The following is an 18796-nucleotide window of genomic DNA, read 5'->3' as shown; positions in this document are numbered from 1 at the left end:
GTTACCTGTTGTGTGTGTTACCTGTTGTCCGTGCTGTGGGCGGGGTAGTGGGGGTACAGCGCGCACAGCAGAGCAGCGATCGCCGAGTTGGACGTGTTCAGAGACAACCTACAGACACAAACACACACACAGACACATACAAGTATGTAGTTAATAGTATAGTGGGTTGTTTATAGTGTAGTATGTAGGTTATAGTATAGTGTGTCGTTTATAATAAAGTATACAGTGTGTAGTTTATAGTATAGTGTGTAGTTTATAATATAGTGTATATAGTATGTATTTCATAGTATAGTGTGTAGTTTATAATATAGTGTATATCGTATGTATTATATAGTATAGTGTGTAGTTTATAGGATAGTATATAGTGTGTAGTTTATAGGATAGTATATAGTGTGTAGTTTATAGGATAGTATATAGTGTGTAGTTTATAGTATAGTTTATGGTGTTTAGTATATGCTGGTAGTTTGTAGTACCGGCCCCGCCCTAAGAACAGCAGGCCTAGGGCCATGTGGTGTGTAGTGTGTAGTTTAAAGTGTGTAGTTTATGGTGTGTAGTTTATGGTGGTAGTTTGTAGTACCGGCCCCGCCCCATGAACAGCATGCCCAGGGCCATGTGGTGTGCCATGTGGAACCCGTAGTTCATCTCTCCTCCCGTCCGCTTGTGGAGGAACCGACACACCTGGAGGACCTTCAGGTCCCCAGAACCACACATCACCATGGAGAGGGCTAGCAGCACCATGGACAGACACGTCTGGAGGTTATATTGACCCGTCTGGTAGAAGAACAACTAGTTAAGAACAACAACTAACCCTAACAAACAGCTCTACTGGGAGGATTGGATTGATAACAATGGCATTATATAGTATGATTATCGCTATGACGACAGGGGGGCGACAGGGTTAGGACCGGGTTGTGACAGGGTTGGGGCCGGGATGTGACAGGGTTAGGGCCGGGTTGTGACAGGGTTAGGGCCGGGTTGTGACAGGGTTAGGGCCGGGTTGTGACAGGGTTAGGGCTGGGTTGGGACAGGGTTAGCACCGGGTTGTGAAAGGGTTGGGGCGGGGTTGGGACAGGGTTAGGGCCGGGTTGTGACAGGGTTAGGGCCGGGTTGTGACAGGGTTAGGGCCGGGTTGTGACAGGGTTAGGGCCGGGTTGTGACAGGGTTAGGGCTGGGATGTGACAGGGTTGGGGCCGGGTTGTGACAGGGTTGGGGCCGGGTTGTGACAGGGTTAGGGCCGGGTTGTGACAGGGTTAGGGCCGGGTTGTGACAGGGTTAGGGCCGGGTTGTGACAGGGTTAGGGCCGGGTTGTGACAGGGTTAGGGCCGGGTTGGGACAGGGTTAGGGCCGGATTGGGACAGGGTTAGGGCCGGGTTGTGACAGGGTTAGGGCCGGGTTGGGACAGGGTTAGGGCCGGGTTGGGACAGGGTTAGGGCCGGATTGGGACAGGGTTAGGGCCGGGTTGGGACAGGGTTAGGGCCGGGTTGGGACAGGGTTAGGGCCGGGTTGGGACAGGGTTAGGGCCGGGTTGGGACAGGGTTAGGGCCGGGTTGGGACAGGGTTAGGGCCGGATTGGGACAGGGTTAGGGCCGGGTTGGGACAGGGTTAGGGCCGGGTTGGGACAGGGTTAGGGCCGGGTTGTGACAGGGTTAGGGCCGGATTGGGACAGGGTTAGGGCCGGGTTGGGACAGGGTTAGGGCCGGGTTGGGACAGGGTTAGGGCCGGGTTGTGACAGGGTTAGGGCCGGATTGGGACAGGGTTAGGGCCGGGTTGTGACAGGGTTAGGGCCGGGTTGTGACAGGGTTAGGGCCGGGTTGTGACAGGGTTAGGGCCGGATTGGGACAGGGTTAGGGCCGGATTGGGACAGGGCTAGGGCCGGGTTGTGACAGGGCTAGGGCCGGGTTGTGACAGGGCTAGGGCCGGGTTGGGACAGGGTTAGGGCCGGGTTGTGACAGGGGGCTGGGTTGAGCTCACCACAGCAGGAGTGGAGGCGCACAGGGTGTTCATGAAGCTCCTACAGCAGCTGTAGAGACACTTGAAGGCCTCGGCGCTGCAGGAGCCGGCGAAGCGGAACCCCACGGCCAGACACGCCCCCGCGATGATATAATCATGAGCTTGTCTGGAAGAGCGAGCACAGGAATGACTGACGAGAGAGAGAGAGATAGAATGAGAGCGAATGCGTGTGGGAGGGATACTTACGACATCGTCTCCAGGGTAAGGTCTTCTGCTACACCTGTGCCTTCAATATGGTCCGTAATGATCTGAAGAGAAATCCACACTTACCCAGGTGTGACTGTGTGTACGTGTGAGTCAGGTTCGACTGTGTGTTTCAGGTGTGTGTGTGTGTACGTGCGAGTCAGGTGTTTGTACCTGGGGAACATTACCGCGGACCCAGTCAGCGTCAGGGAGAATCTCATCCCACATGATGATACACCTGGCGAGAGACTGAACACACAAACAAGTCAGTCTCCCATCTCTCTCCTCTCTCTCTCCCCCTCTCCCTCTCTCTCACTCACTCACCCGCAGCAGAAGGAACTCAGGCTTGATGAAGTCCAACAGGAACATGGTGTCAGGAGCCTTCAGCCAATCAGCGATGGACCTGCACCCCAGCAGGAAGTCAGAAGGTATCAGAACATGAGGATCTCACGTCCGTCTCACTGGCCAAACGACCTGTTGGCATTCATCTCTCTGTGACTTCTGACCTTACAAGGTCCCTAGGGTAGTGACCTCTGACCTGGCTAGGGGCCCCTTGGGGTAAAGACCTCTGACTTGATTAAGGGCCTTGGGGTTATGACCTCTGACCTGATTAAGGGCCTTGGGGTAATGACCTCTGACCTGGTTAGGGGCCTTAGGGGGATGACCTCTGACCTGGTTAGGCTGGCTGTTGTGTGGTTGTGTGTGCGTTCTGACCTGTTGTTGGTCTTCAGGTAGATCATGGCGAGGGCCAGCGTTGCCCCAGGAGACGTCACGTCAACATTGATGCTGTCGCCCTCCTGAGAACATAAGAGAGTAAGGTCAGCTGGTGATAACAGAAACTTTAGTACCAGTTAACTAACCTTCATCTGGTACCTTACTTCAACTGGTAGCTAGTTAGCACTCTCTAGATAGTACTAGTTAACTAACCTTCATCTGGTAGCTAGGTGGTGGTCTCTAGACCGTACTAGTTAACCCACCTTGATCTGGTAACTAGGTGACTTGTGGCAGTCTCTAGATATTACTACTTAATTAATCTTGATCTGGTAAATAGGTGACTTGTGGCGGTCTCTAGATATTACTAGTTAACTAACCTTAATCTGGTAGCTAGGTGGTGGTCTCTAGTCCGTACTGGTTAACTCACCTTGATCTGGTAACTAGGTGACTTGTGGTGGTCTCTAGATGTTACTAGTTAACTAACCTTGATCTGGTAGCTAGGTGGTGGTCTCTAGTCCGTACTGGTTAACTCACCTTGATCTGGTAACTAGGTGACTTGTGGCGGTCTCTAGATGTTACTAGTTAACTAATCTTGATCTGGTAGCTAGGTGACTCGTGGCGGTCTCTAGATATAACTAGTTAACTAACCTTGATCTGGTAGCTAGGTGGTTGTCTCTAGTCCGTACTGGTTAACTAACCTTGATCTGGTAGCTAGGTGACTTGTGGCGGTCTCTAGATATTACTAGTTAACTAACCTTGATCTGGTAACTAGGTGACTTATGGCAGTCTCTAGATATTACTAGTTAACTAACCTTGATCTGGTAGCTAGGTGACTTGTGGCGGTCTCTAGATAGTACTAGTTAACTAACCTTGATCTGGTAGCTAGGTGACTTGTGGCGGTCCCGGGAGCAGCCGGGCGCGGCCCGCCGGTGACCGCCCACCATGTACTGGTACAGCTGCTCCGGGACATTCAGGTCGGTCATCCCCACCAGACTACTGCCATGCTGGGGGGGGGAAAGAGAGAGAGGTCAGACCACTGCCATGCTGGGCGAGAGACACAGAGAGAGAGGTCAGACCACTGCCATGCTGGGAGAGAGACACAGAGAGAGAGGTCAGACCACTGCCATGCTGGGAGAGAGACACAGAGAGAGAGGTCAGACTACTGCCATGCTGGGAGAGAGACACAGAGAGAGAGGTCAGACCACTGCCATGCTGGGAGAGAGACACAGAGAGAGAGGTCAGACCACTGCCATGCTGGGAGAGAGACACAGAGAGAGAGGTCAGACTACTGCCATGCTGGGAGAGAGACACAGAGAGAGAGGTCAGACTACTGCCATGCTGGGCGAGAGACACAGAGAGAGAGGTCAGACCACTGCCAGGCTGGGAGAAAGACCCAGAGAGAGAGGTCAGACCACTGCCATGCGGGGCGAGAGACATAGACACACAGAGAAAGAGACATAAAAACAGAAAGAGAGAGAGAGAGAGAGAGTGCTCACCCCAAGACAGACCATGCCAAGGGCCAGTCCGGCTGCTAGGGAGTACGACTCTCTGTCTGTACAATACTCCATCTCTGGACCGGGGGGCCGGCCTGCAACACAACACAGCATGCACTAGGGATATACAGATATAGATGTATGCACATAGATGTATAGATAAATATCAACCATAAACAATAGAATACTAGGTTTATAATATCAACTATGTAACACTATCATACAATATATTATAAATAAGATATTATAAATTATTATATATTAGGGCTGTAACGATTCTCCGATACAAAACGGTATCCGGTTGGATTAACACAGATGCGACTACATCGATACGTGGGCCCCTGAATCGATTTAAAATGACGAAGAATCTGTCGTTGCACCGATTCAAACGTTGCGAATCGGCCGAGCGAGCTTTAGCCTGATATCAAGACAGCACTGTCAACCCATATCATTCCATTTCCATACGGATCGGAAAATGAATCTTAAGGAAGCGAGCGGATCTGTGTGTGTGTTTGTGTACGTTTGTGCGCGCGTCTCCGCGTGTGCCCATTTTATTAATTTTGTAGGACTGTGATCAAGTCTATAAATAAACAAATAAATAGGCATGTAGTTCAAAATTTATAAATGTCTTCCATTTTTTCCCCATGCCATAAAGAAATTAAAAAAAATATATACGATTCTATGGTCCCTATACCATATATATATTTGAAAGTAGGCAATGTCTCTTTGCCTACTTTACACACCCAGGAGAGATGCACAACCCTAATATACATACATACAGAGTATACTATACTATAGGTATGTATGTACTCGAAGTATATAGTACACATGTATATTCCATCTCTATCTTTATCACCTATTTCTGCCAGCAGGACCTCAGCGTTGTGCCTGTGTCCGGTCCCCTGGTACACCAGCCCAATGCCAAGGACAGCTGCCACCTGGAGAACACACCCTGGTTACACACAACACAACACAAAAACACACAACACAACCCAACACACACCAGCCCAATGCCAAGGACAGCTGCTACCTGGAGAACACACCCTGGTTACACACAACACAACCCAACACACACAACACAACCCAACACACACCAGCCCAATGCCAAGGACAGCTGCCACCTGGAGAACACACCCTGGTTACACACAACACAACCCAACACACACAACACAACCCAACACACACCAGCCCAATGCCAAGGACAGCTGCTACCTGGAGAACACACCCTGGTTACACACAACACAACCCAACACACACAACACAACCCAACACACACCAGCCCAATGCCAAGGACAGCTGCTACCTGGAGAACACACCCTAGTTACACACAACACAAAACACACAACACAACCCAACACACACCAGCCCAATGCCAAGGAAAGCTGCTACCTGGAGAACACACCCTGGTTACACACAACGCAATACAAAACACCCTGTATGTTAGCCACTATAGAGCAGTAGTTATCCTGTATGTTAGCAGTAGGGAGAATGTATGTTGACAGTATTCAGCCTGTACGTTAGCCGAGAAGCACAGTAGTTAGCCGTAGTTAGCAGAAGTCAGCCTGTATGTTAGCCGCTATGGGGTGGTAGTTAGCATGTATGTTGACAGTATTTAGCCTGTATGTTAGCCGCTATGTTAGCAGTAGTGACTCTGTATGTTAGCAGTAGTGACTCTGTATGTTAGCAGTAGTGACTCTGTATGTTAGCAGTAGTTAGCCTGTGTGTTAGCAGTAGTTAGCCTGTGTGTTAGCAGTAGTGAGCCTGTGTGTTAGCAGTAGTGAGCCTGCGTGTTAGCAGTAGTTAGCCTGCGTGTTAGCAGTAGTTAGCCTGTGTGTTAGCCTGTATGCTGGCCGCTATGGGCAGTACCTGGACGTTGTGGGGGACGTCCAGCTCGGTGGAGGTGGGCGGCAGCAGGGCAGGGATGTGGATGCTGAGCAGCCGGGTGATGGACATGTCCATGGTCCCCAGCTTGGCAGAGGACACGCCCAGTAGGAGGCCGATACTGGTCATCTCATGGCCCTGAAACACAGAGTGACCAACATGAGTACTACACCGTTACTACAACACTGTTACTACCACACTGTGTACACTTGGAGAGGTGGTGCGTGCATTTGTGTGTGCACCTTGGAGGTAGTGTGTGCATGTGTGTGTGCACCTTAGAGAGGTGGTGTGTGCATGTGTGAGTGAGTGAGTGAGTGAGTGAGTGAGTGAGTGAGTGAGTGAGTGAGTGAGTGAGTGAGTGAGTGAGTGAGTGAGTGAGTGAGTGAGTGAGTGAGTGTACCTTGGTGAGGTAGTCGTGGATGTTGAGTGTGGCTAGTTTGGTGAGGTGGCCGTTGAGCCCCAGAGCCATGAGGAATCCTGCGTACTCATTGGCCAGTTCAGGACTCTTGGGTTTGTTATAGGCGATCCACGCCGAGTCCACCTAACAGCAACCATAAAGAAGACTTACATATAAAACATAAATACACAAGGAGAGAGGAGAGGAGAGAGGAGAGAGGCGAGGATGGGAAGAGGAGAGGATGGGAGGAGGAGAGGAGAGGGGAGAGAGGAGAGAGGAGAGGAGAGGATTGGAGGAGGAGAGGAGAGGGGAGAGGAGAGTGGAGGAGGAGGAGAGGAGGAGAGGGGAAGAGAGGAGAGGAGGAAGAGGACAAGAGGAGGAGAGAGGGAGAGCATATGGGAGGCGGGGCTAGAGTGGGAGGCGGGGCTACAGTACCTGGGAGGCGGGGGCTATCTTCAGACCGGCAGCCACCCCGTTGTGGAAGCTGGCCCAGGCGGTCATGTTGGCCGGGACGTCGATGTTGCCGCTGCTCAGGTCCACCATGGTGCTCCTGGGCGGAGCCCGGCCTGTTAGACACACCTCCTCATTAACGTCCTGTCACACTGAGAGCTGGGGGTAGGGGGGGGGACAGGAAGTGGCTGCGTGGTTACCTGTGAGGTTGAGTTTAGGGACAGGAAGTGGCTGCGTGGGGACGGGCTGGTAGGAAAAGAGGCTGAAGAGACCGCGGCCCACAGGGAGAGACATGGTCCTCTGACACAGCTGGAGCAGTCTGGAGGAGAGACATCAGTTAGAGAGAGACAGGTAGAGACACATGGTCCTGACACAGCTGGAGCAGTCTGGAGGAGAGACAGTCAGTTAGAGAGAGACAGGTAGAGACACATGGTCCTCTGACACAGCTGGAGCAGTCTGGAGGAGAGACAGTCAGTTAGAGAGAGACAGGTAGAGACACATGGTCCTCTGACACAGCTGGAGCAGTCTGGAGGAGAGACAGTCAGTTAGAGAGAGACGGGTGTAGAGAGCCAAGCAGAGTCAGCTGTAGAGACAGGTAAAGAGGGACGCGTAGAGTCAGGAAGAGAAACAGGCTGAGAGTGACAAGTACAGTCAGGTGAATAGCGACAGGGAGAGAGACCAGCAGGGAGAGACAGTCCTACTTGTTCTCCTTCTCCTCGATGAAGTCGTGGTCCGAGACCTCGGGGAGCTGCTGCACTCGGACCCGGACCGGCCTGGAGCTCTGGAGGAGGCGACGCACCTCCTCAACCCGCTGGTCCTGGCTCCAGATCAGCCCCGACACCTGGGGAGGGGAGGAGAGGGGGCTCATTCGTATTCATAGAATAAAGTTATTATTATTATCATTATTACTACTGGGAATTATCTAATCTTGCAATAAGCAGCACAAAAACTCACTGCAATTGATACATGGAAAAGATATCAAACATCAAACTGCTAACTCCTCATGAAGTCCAGCGCACAACAGCAGTAAACTAACTTTCTTGACCACATTCACATGGACCGTTTCTGTTGCAGTGCCACATGACGCCACCAGGGGGGGGCGCTGTACTGCAGGGCAGCCAGACTGCCGTCGACTCGTGATGTCTTTCCCCGCGGTGGTTAGTTACAGTCTATTCAGCGGTATGAGGGCTGACATTAAGGAAGTATCTGGCTGTTTTCATTCCTCATCGGGTTTCAGTCCTATTGTCAGACATGCTGTCCTCTTCCTGGTGTGACTTGAATACTGGTCTGACTGGTTACCTCCCCAGAGATGTCAGACATGCCATCCTCTTCCTCGTCTGCTTCTGTGGAGGAGGATGAGGAGGAAGGCTCCAGGGACACAACGGAACCTACAGACTACACACACACACACACACACACACACCCTTTAAGTTACACAATATATTTTGTAGGGGTGGCCGTTTCACTGTTTTGTATGTTCTGTTTTTCTTTCAATATATGTCCTTCATGTTTGATCACCCGAAGTCAGTGGCCTGCCAAACTAACACGCCAACACACTATTTCGCTTTTCCTTGGTACTATTTTTCAATGAGAGACAATGTTTGGTACTGAAGCTAATACTGGGTCTGCCTCTAGGGCTTCAGTCATCAGGCATGAGACACAGCCATGTCTCGGAAAGGCTGAACTGAACTCACAGTCTTGCTGTTCGCCAGGCTCATCTTGTGGGCTTGCTTGGTTAGATCCTGTCTTCCAATCAGCAGACAGACCTCTTCGGACCAATCAGAGTACGGTTGCTCCCGGCAGCGGTAGATGGCTTCTCTGATCGGCAGAGCGACCCCAAAGGGGACTGTCTCCAGGTCCTTCAGAGTGAATCCTGAACAATCACAGGAGGCATCATTAAAGCGACAGAGCTCAAGACTAAACCACCCCTTTATTCAGAAAGGGCGGATCTAGACTTGCCCTTTAATCAGAGCTCTGGATAACCCTTTAATCAGAGCTGTAGACTAACCCTTTAATCAGAGCTCTAGACTAACCCTTTATCACAGAGCTCTAGACTAACCCTTTAATCAGAGCTGTAGACTAACCCCTTTAATCAGAGCTCTAGACTAACCCTTTATCACAGAGCTCTAGACTAACCCTTTAATCAGAGCTGTAGACTAACCCTTTAATCAGAGCTCTAGATAACCCTTTAATCAGAGATCTAGATTAACCCTTTAATCAGAGCTCTAGACTAACCCTTTAATCAGAGCTCTAGACTAACCCTTTAATCAGAGCTCTAGACTAACCCTTTAATCAGAGCACTAGACTAACCCTTTAATCAGAGCTCTAGACTAACCCTTTAATCAGAGCTGTAGACTAAATATTACCTTTAATCAGGGTTAGGGTGAGGGTAATCAGAGCTGTAGACTGTATATTACATGTAAGCCTCACCTGATGAAGAGAGCCAAAGAATGAGTTTTTCAGCAAGACTGGAACCTCCTAGCTGGTCAGCACCACTGGGACCTGGTCTGGACGAACAATACAGACCCAACACACCTGATGTTACCAGCAGGACCACACCTGGTACAGTGGTACCACACCTGCTACCCCTCAGGACCACCTGGTACCCCTCAGGACCACACCTGGTACCCCTCAGGACCACACCTGGTACCCCTCAGGACCACCCCTGGTACCCCTCGGGACCACCTCTGGTACCCCTCGGGACCACACCTGGTACCCCTCAGGACCACACCTGGTACAGTGGTACCACACCTGGTACCCCTCAGGACCACACCTGGTACCCCTCAGGACCACCTGGTACCCCTCAGGACCACACCTGGTACAGTGGTACCACACCTGGTACCCCTCAGGACCACACCTGCTACCCCTCAGGACCACCTGGTACCCCTCAGGACCACACCCGGTACAGTGGTACCACACCTGGTACCCCTCAGGACCACCTGGTACCCCTCAGGACCACCTGGTACCCCTCAGGACCACACCTGGTACCCCACAGGACCACCTGGTACCCCTCAGGACCACACCTGGTACCACTCAGGTGGCAGCAGGACCACACTCAAACACACAAAACAGAATAAGAACACTGACAACACGCAGAACCGGAGAACGTGGAGCAATAAGAAGAACACTGACAACACTCAGAACCGGAGAACGTGGAGCAATAAGAAGAACACTGACAACACTCAGAACCGGAGAACGTGGAGCAATAAGAAGAACACTGACAACACGCAGAACCGGAGAACGTGGAGCAATAAGAAGAACACTGACAACACGCAGAACCGGAGAACGTGGAGCAATAAGAAGAAGAACACTGAACACAACAACAGGGTTTTTTTAATAATCTGCTATTATTACCATATTTATCATAGTTTACCTTTGGCTGGATGGTTCTGTGGTGGTCTTCTGACCTGTTCAGGGGAAGGGCGGGGAGAGAGATTAGTTAGTCGTCCTCAGCTCCTGTTAGTCTGATGAGTCCTGATGAAATCACCAGGGATTTGAATGCATCTTCTATTGAATCACAGAACAGACCGAGTTAACCCACTGATGACCCGTCTGCCTCTGTTGCATACGCACGCATACGCACGCAAACATACGCACATACCTGCAGAGAGCCTGGTCAGGTACTTGGGAAGGTGAGAGGATGTGGCCTCCACGTCTCCAACGATGTACAGCGCATAGCTCTGGAGTTAAGGAGAATAGAGATCATAATTAGATAATTCAATTCAAATAGCCCTTCATCACCATTACAGTCTCAAAGGGCTTAACAGGCCAAATTTTTATGACGGAATAGAGATAACAAGATATAATAGAACAGAGATCATAACTAGTTATAATAGAACAGAGATCATAACTAGTTATATTAAATAGCAGGCAGACAGACAGACAGACAGACAGACAGACAGACAGACAGACAGACAGACAGACAGACAGACAGACAGACAGGTTGGTTGGTACCAGAACAAGCAGCCTGGTTCTCTCACAGATGCCCGGCAGTAAGGGGAAGGGTGGGACTTCCTCCCCCCAGAGGCAGCTGCTGAACCAGCCGAAGACACTGGGAGGCTCCGCCTTCAGGTAGTACGGACGGACCATCTGACCAATCAGAGCTGAGAGCGAGGAGAGAGGATTATCAGGAACTCCCTTCACCGACATTAATAGAACACAATACTTCCTCCTCTAACTCCCCTATGTCCCCTAGCTCCTCCTCTGAGCAATGCACCTCACCCTAACTCCCAGCTGGCTGTTCCCTCGGTTAATACCGATGTCTGTGTGTGAATGTGAGGGTGAAAGCGTGAGTGAATGGGTGCGCTATGTGTAAGAGTAAGTTTCAACAGGGCCGGTTGTAAGACTTAACGTAACACCTTCTTTTAGACTAGGACAGCTACCGCACGCCTTACCCTGGTCAATGAGACAGGACTCCTTGAGGTTGCTGATGAATTCTGGGTAGTCTCTCCAGTACAGATCGATGTACTGGTCCAGGCGGAGGTCCCTGTGGAACAGAACACGGTTACTTCGCCGCGACCCCTCGGGTTGAACCCGTCAGACGGCTCGACCCCGACCCGACACCTAACTTCAGGGTTACCACGCGCTTTGCCTCAGCCCGACCCCGCTTGTTGCATCAACACCTCACCGCCTCAACGCGACCCCGGGCGGGTTCACTGTGATGACGCAGTGATATATTACATCGTTATGATGATTTTATAAATTGATTTCTAATTCTATATCAAGTATGGATTCTCTCAGGGAGAGAGGCTGCGATCCTAAAGGTTTGTTGTTAGCACCACACACCCATTAGCTGCTTAGCCTCTGATGATCAATACTTTCTAATCAGCAGGAGAACAACAATGTTTGGCTGCTCTGATTGGAGCCAACCACTCTTACTTTACACTTAACTTAGCCCTGGAGTATATTTAAGCATCTTTTATAGCGAGCCCTGGCCGACCTAGGACCAGGGATCAAGGTCCAAGCAGTGGTCTAGGTCCTAACAGTGGTCCAGGTCCAGTGGTCTAGGTCCCAACAGTGGTCTAGGTACTAACAGTGGTCTAGGTCCTAACAGTGGTCTAGGTCCTAACAGTGGTCTAGGTCCTAACAGTGGTCTAGGTCCTAACAGTGGTCCTGGTCCTAACAGTGGTCTAGGTCCTAACAGTGGTCCAGTGGTCTAGGTCCAGTGGTCTAGGTCCAGTGGTCTAGGTCCAGTGGTCTAGGTCCAGTGGTCTAGGTCCTGGTACTACTCTCCATCCAGTGTTCTAAGCCATAAGGGTTTGATTCTGGTTAATAGTGTAGTATATTCAATAATGATAAAAATAAGACATTTCTGCTTTCCATGTTATTGTGTTCAGCCTTGTTGTCATGGTGACCACATCATGGGCATCACATTTTCAAGACAATGGATTGAGTTAATGTGTGGACAGGACACGAACATCTAATGACATGTGTCTGAATTAGTGCTGGGGATGTGAACACTCAGCCAGGGCAATTCACCCCACACACACACACACACACACACACACACACACACACACACACACACACACACACACACACACACACACACACACACACACACACACACACACACACACACAAGCAAGATCACACACATATCATGACCAAGTACACACACACCCTGACCAAGTACACACACACACACACACACAACAAAGAACACACACACACCCCCCCCACCCACCGGGCCAGCTGGTGCAGCAGCGGTAGCAGGGTGAGTGCGGTGCTCCGCTGCAGGTTGTCCAGCTGGAGGTCCTGGTAGATGAGGTGGAGCACGTGGAACAGGGACGGGAGGAAGGAGAACAGAGGGGCAGAGGAGTCCACGCACACCTGGGGAGGAGAAAAGGGGAGGGAGGAGGAGAGGGGAGGGAGGAGGAGAGGAGGGGGAGAGAGGAGGGAGGAGGATAAGAGGGGGACAGAAGAGAGGGGAGGGAGGAGGGGGGGAGAGAGGAAAGAGGTAGGGGAGAGAGGAGGGAGGAGGGAGGAGGAGAAGAGGGGGACAGAAGAGAGGGGAGGGAGGAGGATAGGAGGGGGAGAGAGGAGGGAGGAGAGGTGAAGGAGGGTAAAGGAGGAGTGAGGATAGAGGAGGTGAGAGGTGAAGGAGGGAGTAGGAGAGAGGTAAAGGAGGAGTGAGGAGAGAGGAGGGACGGAGGAGAGAAGAATGAGCAAAACCAGTGTCAATATAGAATACGAATGATGTATATATTAACACACCTTTACATTAGTCTTCACTAATACACCTTGATACAGTCTCCACTCATACTCCTTGGTACACAGACTCCATATCCTTGATATACATACGGTGGTTGGGGCCTCCGTCTCCGTGGCGACCAATGGGGGTGGTTCTGTTGGACCAAAGACCGACTGATGCTGTCGATGATACTGACTGCCCAACAAATACTCCCAGTCCTGCATACCAACACATCAGTAAATAGAATAAATTAATAAAATAGAATAATTGAATCATGCAATATTAATTTGAAATAAAAAGCATAATCTAATAATTTCCTCATAAAACATTTGTATTTACTATAATCCAAATTTCAGATTAAGCATTTAAAGCCGAATCTCCACCCAAAGTATGCAGAACATTTAGTACCAGGTTATACTTTCTCCCTGAATGTGAATGTGTTTCCAAGGCTATGGTTATCAGGCTCGGTGGGGCGGGGAGACTGATAACCACAGTGTTTTCCCAGGTTCAAAGGATTCCCTCTGCCTCGACTAGCCAGTCAGCTGATAGGAGTATTAACCCTCCCCCCATCCCAGGGAGGTGCTGAACACAGTTCAGGCTATTTGTTGGTAGGAAAACTACAATCTTGTTGCTACGATAATGCTGGGTTTGAACAAGAGACGACTCTTGGGGTCCCGCAGCCCACCTCATCAGATCCCCCGTCTGACGGACGGGCCTTCTTGGCAGCAATCACCGGCGAGAGAGGCACTTCAACACAGAGCTGAGGAGAGAGAGGGCAAGGTCAACAGCTTTATTTTGACTATTGTCCTCAGTCTCTATGCTTTTTAAAAAGGCAGCCCTTAAAGCCACTTCAGGCAAGAGCAGGAACCCCTCCACAGCAGCAGGTCTCATTACTGGCATTACCAGGAACTCACAGATTTGACCTGGAGAACCACATTTAAACAGAGCAAAGAATCATGAAAGCACATATTATTTGTTTTATTGTGTTGATGATACTGTGGTGGGGACCAAGTGTCGACGGTGTTGTGTGGACGGTGTTGTGTTGACGGTGTTGTGCGGTGATGAGGTGTGTGAAGGTGTGGTGTTGACAGTGTTTTGTGTATGGAGGTGCGGTGTTGTGTAGCGATGTTGTGTGGCCTGTGTTGTGTAGCAGAGTTGTGTAGCGGTGTTGTGTTGTGGTGTTGATTAGCGGTGTTGTTCTGCGGTGTTGTGTTGCGGTGTTGTGTTGCGGTGTTGTGTTGCGGTGTTGTGTAGCGGTGTTGTGTTGCGGTGTTGTGTTGCGGTGTTGTGTTGTGGTGATGTGTAGCGTGTTGTGTAGCGGTGTTGTGTAGCGGTGTTGTGTTGCGGTGTTGTGTTGCGGTGTGCAGCCTCACGTTGCGGGTCCACCCCAGGTGTTCCGTGTTGTAGCCCAGCAGACTCAGCAGACACGTGACGAACTGGTTCCACTCGGCGTGGGCAGAGGGCCCGCCGGGGGCGTTGTACGTGTTGTACCACTTCACTAGAACCTAGAACACAAACAACACAACATTCTACCACTTCACAAACAACACAACGTTCTGCCACTTCACTAGAACCTAGAACACAAACATCACAACGTTCTACCACTTCACAAACAACACAACGTTCTGCCACTTCACTAGAACCTAGAACACAAACACCACAACGTTCTACCACTTCACAAACAACACAACGTTCTACCACTTCACTAGAACCTAGAACACAAACAACACAACTTTCTACCACTCACCACCATTTTGGTGCTATGTGGTTCTAAGAGGTGCTGAGTTGTTCTCATAGGTGCTATGTGGTTCTAAGAAGTGCTATGTGGTTGTAAGAGGTGCTGGCTGGCTGGTGGTTCCATGCTTGTGTCTCCTCACCTTCATAGCTGTATCCTTGGGTAGGATGAATCGAATGGCCTGCAGGCACTTCCTCACTGTAATAGGACAAATTAACAGTTTCACTGTGGTTGTACTCAGCAGCTCCCAGTATAACCAGTAGAAGACAGTGGTAGGGGAAGACTGCAGGACTGGTTGTGCTGAAAAATCTGTGAAACCTTAATTAATTTTCTATGTAATTGATAGTGCCGACCAATCGGGGTGCAGCAGTCGTCTGAAATTGGTCTTGAGGAGATGGAAAGGTCAGGTGAGACCCTGATAAAGGCCATCTCATTAGTAGCACCACAACTCATCTGGTGATCAATTAACACACACACACACACACACACACACACACACACACACACACACACACACACACACCCACCCACCCCCAGGACCCCCCCATTACAGCGCTCTGGTCCCTACATTCATAGTACCTCCAGGAAGGTGGAGCGACAAATTATGAACAAACTAGCTGTTTAACTGCTCTTTAACTAGCTGGTCAACTGCTCTTTGACCAACTGGTTAACTGCTCTTTGACCAACTGGTCAACTGTTCTTTAACTAGGTGGTCAACTGCTCTGTGACCAACTGGTTAAGTGCTCTGTGACTAATTGGATCGCTGCTCTTTTACTAGCTGGTCAACTGACAAAGCAACAAGCCCGGAAAATGACCCTAACCATTTTTGTGCTGAGTGACCCTAACCATTTAGGTGGAGAGTGACCCTAACCATTTAGGTGGAGAGTGACCCTAACCATTTAGGTGGAGAGTGATCCTAACCATTTAGGTGGAGAGTGACCCTAACCTATTTGGGTCCATGGCTGGGAGACTTTGGGGTCGGGTCTGAAGCAACGTCAGCTCCATCATGTTAACCACTAAGCCCCCCATCTCCTCCCCCTCCTCTGCCTGGTTCTTTAATCAGTCTGGACTACGTCAGTGCAGCAGGAAAACCACTCCAACCTCATTACACAACTAAGTGTAGTGACTCAGCCCTGTGTGTGTGGCGCTCGCTCGCACACACACACACACACACACACACACACACACACACACACACACACACACACACACACACACACACACACACACACACACACACACACACACACACACACACACACACACACACACACACACACACACACACAGGGACAGACAAGTAGAGAGACAGACAGGTTAGATTTGAGGGATGAGAGAAAGGAAAAAGGGAAAATGGAAAGAAAGATAAAGATGTTACCCAATTAAATGTATTTTATTTAATGTCAGATATAATGAACGTCAAAGATGGAGAGGAACAGAGATAATAGTGTTTCATAATCCTTCATAGTGGTGCTATATTCAGGGATGTGTGTAAGACCTAGGTGGAGGTGTGTCGAGTCTGTAGGGTAGAGGGTCTGTAGGATGGAGGTGTGAAGGGTGGATGTGTATAGGGTTAGGGTTAGCGTTACCTAGGGTTGAGGTGCAGATCTCAGGAATGGACACTCTGAACATGGTTCCGTTGTTGACCTCCTGCAGTCAGAGAGCAGACATTGAGATCATAATAAACAGAACTTATGATTCATGAGGAGTTATTCTAGAGAAGGGGTTAGGGTTGGGGCCGATCTAGAGACGGGGTAGGGGTCAGATTTGGGGTTAGGATTGGGGCCGTTCTAGAGACGTGGTTAGGGTTGGGGTTAGGGCCGTTCGAGAGACGGGGCTAGGGTTAGGGCCGTTCTAGTGACGGGGTTAGGGTTGGGGCCATTCTAGAGACGGGGTTAGGGTTAGGGCCGTTCTAGTGACGGGGTTAGGGTTGGGGCCGTTCTAGAGACGGGGTTAGGGTTAGGGTTAGGGCCGTCCTAGTGACGGGGTTAGGGTTGGGGCCGTTCTAGAGACGGGGTTAGGGTTGGGGCCGTTCTAGAGACGGGGTAAGGGTTGGGGTTAGGGCCGTTCGAGAGACGGGGTTAGGGTTAGGGCCGTTCTAGAGACGGGGTTAGGGTTAGGGCCGTTCTAGAGACGAGGTTGGGGTTAGGGCCGTTCTAGAAACTAGGTTAGGGTCAGAGTTTGGGTTAGGGTCATTCTAGAGACGGTGTTAGGGTTAGGGCCGTTCGAGAGACGGGGTTAGGGTTAGGGTTGGGGCCGTTCTAGAGACGGGGTTAGGGTTAGGGCCGTTCTAGAGACGGGGTTAGGTTTGGGGTTAGGGCCGTTCTAGAAACTAGGTTAGGGTCAAAATTTGGGTTAGGGTCATTCTAGAGACGGGGTTAGGGTTAGGGCCGTTCTAGAGACGGGGTTAGGGCCGTTCTAGAGACGAGGTTAGGGTCAGAGTTTGGGTTAGGGTCGTTCCAGAGACGAGGTTATGGGTTAGGGCCGTGCTAGAGACGGGGTAAGGGCCGTTCTAGAGACAGGATTAGGGTTGGGGTTAGGGCCGTTCTAGAGACGGGATTTGGGTTAGGGCCGTTCTAGAGACGGGGTTAGGGTCAGGGTTGGGGTTAGAGTTGGGGATAGAGCCGTACCAGAGTGAGGTTAGGATTAGGGTTTTGGCCGTACTAGAGACGGGGCTAGGGTTAGGGCCGTTCTAGGGTTAGGGCCGTTCTAGAGACGGGGTTAGGGTCAGGGTTGGGGTTAGAGTTGGGGTTAGAGCCGTACCAGAGTGACCCTGTTGGAGACGGCGTCCCTCAAGGCCGTGACAGCAGGACTCTGGGGGAAGCTGTAGTCCTCCAGCCAGGAACCCTGGTTGTGAGTGGACCCTCTGGGCTCAGGGAGGGGAGAGGGCATCACCACCTGGAGGGGAAGAGGGACCGTTAGAGAGGGCTGGACATATAAAGTTACCTGTCTAGAGACTGTCCCACAGGGCTGCACAAATAAAGTTACCTGTCTAGGGACTGTCACAGAAGGCTGGACTAATAAAGTTACCCGTCTAGGGACTGTGATAAAGGGCTATACTAATAAAGTTACCCGGTCTAGAGCCTGTAATAAAGGGGTATACTAATAAAGGGACCTTTACCTGTTTAGGGACTGTAATAAAGTGACCTGGTCTAGAGGATATGCTAATAAAGTCACCTGGTCTAGAGACTGTAATAAAGGGATTTGCTAATAAAGCTAACTGGTTTTGAGACTGTAATAAAGGGCTGTACTAATAAAGTTACCTGGTCGAGGCGTGGCAGACGGTTTGTAGGTGCAGCAGGTGTGCTAGCGCTGGTCAGGGGCATGTTCACGTGATGGGCGTGGCCAGACCGATGGGCGTGGCCAGACCGGATGAACGAGGGAGACAGGAGACCGGCAACAAACACCTTGCTCACCTGAAAACACAGCTTCTGTTGACTTCAATACATACTACATATATAGTTTATATTAACCTGAAAAAAAAACGCTTCTGTTGACTTCAGCGGTGCTATACGACTATATCTATAGACTAAGAACTAGATAAATAAAGATTTATATCAAAGCCACAATAAGCTTCTACATACAGGCATTGTATCTATATTAGTGCTGTCAGTTAAACGCGTTATTAACCACATTAACACAAACCAATCTTAACAACGTTAATTTTTTTAGCACGCGATTAACACAATTCATTAATAAAAAAAAAGAAATGCTTATTTTTATTATTTTTTGTGGCTAAA

At 50.2% G+C, this 18796-nt stretch overlaps 1 protein-coding gene across 1 annotated transcript in view; it reads right to left on the bottom strand.

Annotated features, from left to right (window-relative positions):
- The window catches only part of anapc1 (anaphase promoting complex subunit 1), a 34414-nt gene that overhangs the window by 4603 nt on the left and 11015 nt on the right, over positions 1-18796 (bottom strand). The window contains exons 15-44 of the mRNA XM_056609603.1: positions 18320-18472; positions 17820-17954; positions 16646-16706; positions 15199-15254; positions 14695-14826; positions 14007-14081; positions 13432-13539; positions 12815-12960; positions 11523-11614; positions 11083-11231; positions 10730-10808; positions 10502-10535; positions 9559-9635; positions 8823-9001; positions 8428-8523; positions 7830-7969; positions 7329-7447; positions 7114-7244; positions 6682-6822; positions 6267-6419; positions 5257-5338; positions 4404-4495; positions 3777-3911; positions 2908-2990; positions 2518-2596; positions 2368-2442; positions 2197-2258; positions 1972-2116; positions 578-771; positions 22-108 (exon numbers count right to left, since the gene is read on the bottom strand). Coding sequence (XP_056465578.1) covers positions 22-108; positions 578-771; positions 1972-2116; positions 2197-2258; positions 2368-2442; positions 2518-2596; positions 2908-2990; positions 3777-3911; positions 4404-4495; positions 5257-5338; positions 6267-6419; positions 6682-6822; positions 7114-7244; positions 7329-7447; positions 7830-7969; positions 8428-8523; positions 8823-9001; positions 9559-9635; positions 10502-10535; positions 10730-10808; positions 11083-11231; positions 11523-11614; positions 12815-12960; positions 13432-13539; positions 14007-14081; positions 14695-14826; positions 15199-15254; positions 16646-16706; positions 17820-17954; positions 18320-18472 — 3290 coding nt within the window. The remainder of the gene's footprint in view (positions 1-21; positions 109-577; positions 772-1971; positions 2117-2196; positions 2259-2367; positions 2443-2517; positions 2597-2907; positions 2991-3776; positions 3912-4403; positions 4496-5256; positions 5339-6266; positions 6420-6681; positions 6823-7113; positions 7245-7328; positions 7448-7829; positions 7970-8427; positions 8524-8822; positions 9002-9558; positions 9636-10501; positions 10536-10729; positions 10809-11082; positions 11232-11522; positions 11615-12814; positions 12961-13431; positions 13540-14006; positions 14082-14694; positions 14827-15198; positions 15255-16645; positions 16707-17819; positions 17955-18319; positions 18473-18796) is intronic.

The sequence above is a fragment of the Gadus chalcogrammus genome, chromosome 15 (assembly GCF_026213295.1).
Source record: "Gadus chalcogrammus isolate NIFS_2021 chromosome 15, NIFS_Gcha_1.0, whole genome shotgun sequence".
Taxonomy (NCBI): Eukaryota; Metazoa; Chordata; class Actinopteri; order Gadiformes; family Gadidae; genus Gadus; species Gadus chalcogrammus.
This window is presented reverse-complemented; position numbering and strand designations above follow the sequence as displayed.